This window comes from Rhodamnia argentea, chromosome 8 (genome assembly GCF_020921035.1).
Source record: "Rhodamnia argentea isolate NSW1041297 chromosome 8, ASM2092103v1, whole genome shotgun sequence".
In the NCBI taxonomy this organism is placed as follows: Eukaryota; Viridiplantae; Streptophyta; class Magnoliopsida; order Myrtales; family Myrtaceae; genus Rhodamnia; species Rhodamnia argentea.
Genome location: NC_063157.1, coordinates 19,632,727 through 19,639,982, shown reverse-complemented (window position 1 = coordinate 19,639,982; position 7,256 = coordinate 19,632,727). Strand labels below are relative to the sequence as shown.

The 7,256-nt window shown below is 40.2% G+C and overlaps 1 protein-coding gene across 1 annotated transcript; it reads left to right on the top strand.

Moving 5' to 3' along the window:
• The first annotated feature begins 5,289 nt into the window (after nucleotides 1–5,289).
• Nucleotides 5,290–7,059, top strand: LOC115727701 (AT-hook motif nuclear-localized protein 15-like). Its single transcript, XM_030657965.2, has 2 exons — nucleotides 5,290–5,692; nucleotides 5,810–7,059. The coding sequence occupies exon 2, from the start codon at nucleotides 5,986–5,988 to the stop codon at nucleotides 7,024–7,026; it is 1,041 nt and encodes a 346-aa protein (XP_030513825.1). The 5' UTR covers nucleotides 5,290–5,692; nucleotides 5,810–5,985; the 3' UTR covers nucleotides 7,027–7,059.
• Nucleotides 7,060–7,256: the final 197 nt, after the last annotated feature.

Below are 7,256 nucleotides of genomic sequence, written 5' to 3'. Positions count from 1 at the left end.
GGGTCATAGAATAGAAACACAATGCTCAAAGTAGGTATGCTATCCCATACCAGAAGGTTACCTCAAGCCATAACTAGAAACCGCCTTTTAGCTTTTGAGCATTATGAAACTATCCTATAAAACTTTCATACTTTCAGATTTTCCGATCCACAAGATTTACAAAGTGGCAGGTAAAGAGCATACTTATAACCAAGCATCATATCAAGCTGACAATACCATTCTAGCTAGAAGAAAACACCACTCTAGGGAGAAGAGGAGAAAGATTTAGAAAGCCATAGGGATATAAAAAAACATACTTATATTTAGAGGAAGGCTCATTTTCCCCAAACCATTACAACACATTGTCTTATATAGGAAAACACAAGAAGTTCTCAAAACTCGTGAATTACAATAGGATAATAGACACGACAGTGAACATGAAAAAGTGAACAATGAATAGTGATAGTGAACAGTATCCCGTTCGCCATTATTTACTACAATGTCACTATCGGTTGCTTTTTCAAACAATAGAAACACTATTTGCTACAGTGAAAACATTATGCATCACGTACACCTGTTCTGTCTACAAATCTACAATACACTTTTTGAGCTTTCGCTATCCGATGAGGTTAGATCTTTAGCATTGCACTCATGGAAAAAAATATTCCTTCAATGCTCTTTTGATTTCTCGAGCAGCTAAAACTTTTTCAAAGTTATCTTCAATCACACTAACCTTTCTTTTTCTTCTTGGACTAGAGGTATTGGATTTTCTTCTCAGCATCCGCAAAGCATTGGGTTCTCTTCTTGGCATCCGGAGTTGAGGCCAGCTGGAGAAGTCTGTGTTTTCTAGAACATCACATGGTGGCACATTATACGGAGGCACATCAATTAGTTTGTCAGAGGGAAACCAAAATCCTACAGGTCTTGAGAAAGAAGGTCACCCCAAGGGTTTGCTTGCTTTGATTATTGAGGATGACTTGCATTGAACTCCACAAGAGCTTGCCGGATACCGTCTCTGGTAGGTTCATGGGCCTTGGAGTAATCTCCTGGTGCTTTTTCATCATAAGCACTTGGCCGCATCTTTTTTGAAATTACATGGTTCTTTTCGTAGAGCATCTTCTGTATGGCTATGTATTCTCTATCAAGGTTTACAGTACTACAAACATAAGACTTGTAGATTGTAGCGAAAGAAACAGAAGGACCAAGGTATTCCAACTCATGGGTTTGAGGAGGATGAAACCTATGAGTAGGGGCGATATATCTCTATGTTCTGTGGAAAATTACAGTGGTTTGGACGATCCTTAGGATAACCATACTTTATCCATAGGTTATTATTAATCTACATTTCAAACTGAACTCGCCAATAGCATATGGCCACTACCACTGAAGCATTTCTGCCATATGCTTGAAGTAGGAGTCTTCATGCCCTTCTTCATATAGGTTGATATATCTCAAAATTATTGTAGTAGGGAATTCAATTGCAATAGTGAAATTGTGAAATATATACAAGAAAAGCCATTTGAGTTACTTCAGGGAATGCAACTAGGCTGATGGTGAACACATGACCGAATGGATAATCAAGTATCATCCCAAATGGTTTGCGATTAAGCCCATCATACTGTCCGAAGATCTTGAGTTGGAATTCCCACATCATTTCTCTACATCTAGGGTAAAATTTTTCTTGTTGGTGGAGATATGGGATTTCTAGAGGCATGCTCATATCCTATCCCGAGGAATTTGAACTAGAATAGGAGCCATGAAACATAAAGACGAATATTATGGCCAAATCTTCTTTAGGCCCAGAGAGAAGATTAGCAATAAAATTTTATCTCTCTTTTGACATGCTCGGTCTCAAAGGAATACTTTGAGAACCATTCTGGCCATCGCAATAACTGCAGATGTGGAACCATCTTTTGCTTAAACTCCATCATTTGAGGGAAGGATGCTATGTCCATTTCTACAAGAAAATGATGACCGATAAGATGGAATTCAAACTTTTTTATCCCATACTTAACAACCAAGATTTCCTTGAATGTAGAATGGTATTGCATCTCAGCTTGGGAGAATCTTCCACTTTTGAGTCCACAAATCCTCCTCTTTCCATCTTCTTCTTCCAAACGGATTGCTGCTCAATATTTATCATTGGCATTTATTTGGAGAATTCCTTTCCCGTCAGAAGGAATTTGCAAAGGAGGCAAATTCTGTAGCTTTTCTTTCAAAGACTTGATGGCTTCTGTTTGGGCTTTCCCCCACGATGGAGGGTACTTTTTCAACATATTTTGTAACGGGTGGAAAAGCTTAGAAATATTGGGGACAAAGTCCCAAAGACAATTTACTATGCCAAGGAATTGCTAGACTTGCTTGCAAGAAAGATCTTCATTTGGAAACTTGAATACTTCCTTAACAACATGATTGCCTGGTTGGAATGCTCCATTTCTTAGGTGCATCCCCAAGAATTCCACTTCTCTTTGGGCTATAAACATCTTTCTTTACGAAAGCATGATACCATACTGCTTGACAAGATTGTCGAACTAGGCTAGAAACTTATAATGAGATTCCTTATTAGGACCGAATAAAAGGATATCGTCAATGTAAATTTGGCAACTAGCATTAATTGACTAAAAAAATCTTGCACATTGCCTTCTGAAAGGGAGAAGGTGCTGTCTTTAACCAAAAGGGAGTACCTTCCACTTGTAATGTTTATTAGTAAATGACAAAAATGCCCTTTGGTCGGCAAGGTAAGACCTTCTTTGAGATTGATAGAACCACTTCAAACCTTTATTTGAGAAAATAAGGGCATTTTAAGCCCTTATTTGGAATTTTCCCGCTACATGATATATTGTCCAATGCTTCACTTGGCATGCCACTTCAACAGAAGTAACGGGGTCTCCCTAGAATTTAATGTCGTTTCTATTATTAAGATGATAGTTTAAGTGACCATTGGATGAAAAATAACCATTTTTAAATAAATGGTAGAGACATATTTTTCCCTCTTCCCTTTGCTAGCCAATGCTGAACTCAGGCGAGGGCCACCTTTACCCTTGCCTGAGCCGACAAGCCAAGGCAAGGCGAGGGCCGCCCTCACCCGAGGCCGGCAGCCTGTGTTGGCTATTGACGAGGTGCGATGATGTCCGGGTGATGGAAGAGGAAAAAAGAAGAAAAGAAAAGAAAAGAAAATTTTAAAAGAATACATTTAGAATTATTTTGACTAAAATACTCCTTTTCCGACTGTCGGAATAGTCACATGTCCGCTGCCCATTCAAAAGTCCTTAATTGAGACGATTTGGCCATTTCATGCCCTAATTTGAGACGATTTGGTCACTTCATACCCTTATTTGAAATAAGATTCACTTTGGCCCTTTAATTGAAAAAATGAGAGCACTTTGAGTTTGTATTCGAAAATTTTCCCTATTTGCAACTTAGTGAATGATCAATTATTATCGAAATAAATTGAGGTGAGGGATTCTTCGAATAAAGTTAGAATACCATACGATAATCTAAAAGTAGATAAAAAGGTCAGGCTTCTCCTGCATATTATTATTTGTGTTTTTACTAGATGTAATTCTCGTTTCATGAGTCTGACGAAACTTGTGGGGTTTTTTTTTCCAATTTAATTTTTTTAAATATTTACGAAATTATTTTTAAAAAAAAATATTTACAAGTTTGGGCCTCTCTCTCGATTTCAACCGCTGAGCGAGGCCGGGCTTTTTTTTTTAATTTCATTTTTGTAAGTGTTTTAGTTATTTATACTTATAATATAATTTTTAGTTTATTCCATATTTTTTTAACATGTTTATATTTATTTTATTTATAATTTTTTTCTTGTGAAGCTTATATTTATAACATAATTAGCAATAATTAATGTAAAAATTTATTAATATCTATAATTAATAAATAATGTTGTAATTATGTAATTAATTTAAAGTGTTCATAAATATAAAATTAGTAAGATATATGAAAAAAATGTGATTTTCATGATACATTCATCTATTGGATGGACATAAATCCAATCGGAAGGCGAAACGGTGATGTGTCAAGAATCGGCGGATCGGGTCGACGACATTGGATCGGGCACAAATTTGGTCACTTGAAGCGAAACGGCGTCCTAATCAATATTCACTACCGTTGGCAATGAGGAACGATGGATTTTTACGATTCGAGATCGTCTAGATGGGTTTTTCTATTTTTTTAGTATTTTCGGGATTTATTAAAGAGAAAAATCTCAAAATTCAATAATAATCATCGTCCTAAAAAAATGTTATAATAACACATTTTATAGGGTGTTAATCCTAAACCTAGCCCTAGTAGGATTTTAAATATCAAAATCCAAAATTACAAACATTTCTCTTTAATAAATCCCGAAAAATACTAAAAAAATAGGAAAACCCATCTAGACGATCTCGAATCACAAAAATCCATCATTCATCCCCGCCAACGGCGATGAATATTGATTAGGACGCCGTTTCGTTTCAACCGACCAAATTTGAGTCCGATCCGATATCGTCGACCCGATCCGCCGGTTCTTGACAAATCACCATTTCACCTTCCGATTGGATTTTTGCTTGTCCAATAGATGAATAAATCATGACAATATTTTTTTTTTCATATATCTTACCAATTTTATTTTATGAATATTTTAAATTAATTACATAATTACAACATTATTTATTAATTATAGATCTTAATAAATTTTTACATTAATTATTGCTAATTATATTATAAAGATAAGCTTCACAAGAAAAAATTATAAATAAACTAAATATAAACATGTTAAAAAATATGAAATAAACTAAATATTATATTATAAGTACAAATAATTAAAACACTTAAAAAATTAAAATTAAAACAAAATAAAAAGCCTAACACCGCTCGACAGCTGGGTCAGGCCTCGCTTGGCAGCCCAACCGCCGACCAAGCCTTGCTTAGCGCTTGGGTTGCCGGAAGGGCTTCGCTCGGCAATCCAATTGCCAAGCGAGACCCAAACTTGTAAATATATATTTTTAAATAATTTCGTAAATATTTTTTAAAAAAATTAAATTGAAAAAAAAACCCAAACTTGTGCCGCACTAGGCCGTTTGGCTAGGAGACAACCGCAAGAACTATGCCTTTGTGAAAGCTTCTCTATTAAGAGTGAGGCACGAATCTTCATGACGAGCCACTGGAACTGGAACTAACACTGGCTCCTCCCCCTCCTTTGACCGACGTATACCAGTTAACCTCTTTAGTCTCTTACGCACCGCTAATAAAGCAGCCGCAAAAAAAAAAAAAAAAAAAAAGGAGTTATGTCATAACAGCAGCAAGTGCAAAAAGTGAAGCTGAAACTCTGATTCTGTCTAAGGTACGAAAGAAGCTCCTCTCTCTCTCTCTCTCTCTGTATAGATACTATAGATGCCCAGAAACGCTGCGATAAAATCTTAGGTGTTCTTCATGCTTTCATCATTCTGCTTGCGCGGTCATGAAATCTCTCAGTTTCAGGTGCGAACACGCTTCGCTTGTGACCATGACGAGCAGTGATTTCTTCTTGTCAGATCTGAGGGTCAGGTGGATTCTCCGGCTCATGAGCCGAGGGTTTCTACGTCCTGGGTCGTGCTGGATCTAGAAATTTCTCAAGATTTAGGGCATCGACGCAAGAAAGAAAAAACAAGAAACACCCATGTCTCCAATGTCCGATTCCAGCAGCATGGACGCACAGCTGGGTTTTGTGCCGTAGTGGGTAAGGAGGAATAAATTAGGGGGATAAGGTTGTCTTTTTTTTTTTTTTTTGGATTTTCATCAGTTGGTTTTTTTTTTTTTGGGTTTCTCGCATGTCCATCTTTCACGCACATAGCAGCAAATTAAAGGGAAGAAAAGGGAGGAAGCTGTGTACTGATATAATCCCTCTTATCTGTCTTCGGAGATCCTTTTTTTGGGTTTGGTCTATTGGTAGTTTATCATTGTCTGACTCATCAGCGACCATAAGTGGGGCTTAGTGACGGTTTATTTGCCTCTTCTGGCGATTGAATACGGATGGCGAATCGGTGGTGGGCCGGGAATGTGGCGATGAGGGGCGGAGATCCGCCGCCGTTCCAGCTGAGTAACGCGGACGAGGACCGCAGAGGCGGCTTGAGCCGGGGCATACCTCCGATTAGAGAACAAGACTTCATGGACAACGCCAGTAACGCGAATGCCACGCCCACCAACAGTAGCGGCACTAGCAAGACTAATCCAAACCCTAGCGAGGCCGACTCTCAGGATGACGACAGCCGCGACAACGATGGAGCTGGCGACGACCCAGGAGGCTCCATCCACGAGACCCCTGAGCCCCGCAGCGGCAGCAGCAGTGGCGGCAGAAGCGGGCGAAGACCCAGAGGCCGGCCTCCCGGGTCAAAGAACAAGCCTAAACCCCCTATTGTGGTCACCAAAGAGAGCCCTAACTCACTGCGTAGCCACATACTTGAAATCAGCAGCGGGAGTGACATCACGGAGAGCATCGCGAACTTCGCGCAGCGGAGACATAGAGGGGTTTCTGTGCTCAGCGGGAGCGGAATAGTGAATAATGTCACTCTTAGGCAGCCCACTGCACCCGGAGGAGTGATCGCGCTTCAAGGAAGATTCGAGATCTTGTCCCTGAATGGTGCGTTCTTGCCCGCCCCATCGCCGCCGGGGGCCACCGGACTGACGGTCTATTTGTCGGGTGGGCAGGGGCAGGTAGTTGGGGGCACAGCTGTGGGCCCGCTGGTCGCGTCGGGGCCGGTAATGGTTGTCGCAGCCACTTTTAGTAACGCAACGTATGAGCAGCTGCCAGTGGAGGATGAGGCGGAGGAGGCGAATGCGGCAGTGGGGGAGGGTGGCGAGGCAATGCAATTGCAGCCGACATCGGCCGGATTGAGTCATCCTGGAAACAGTGGTAACCATAATCCTGGATCTCAGTCTTCTCAGGGATTAGCAAATCAACATCACGCTTCGTCTTCCATGCCGATGTTCAATTTGCCTCCTAATTTGATGCCCAACGGACAAGTGCCTCATGATATGTTCTGGGCCGCTCCTCGTCCCCCGCCTTCTTACTGAGTGTCATTTAGAGAGAGAGAGAGAGAGAGAGAGAGAGAGCGAGATGGTGATGAGGTAGCTTAGGTTCATTTTCTTTGTTTACTTGTAATTTCTGCCTGTTGTTTGAAGATGGTCAACAGATCTTCAAGGGAAATTGTCAAGGAAAGGCAGGACACACCCTTTGCTTATATTACTTGCAACTGCGTTTTCCTAGTGCATGTAATTTGTGCGTTGCCTTATTCTTCTTCCTC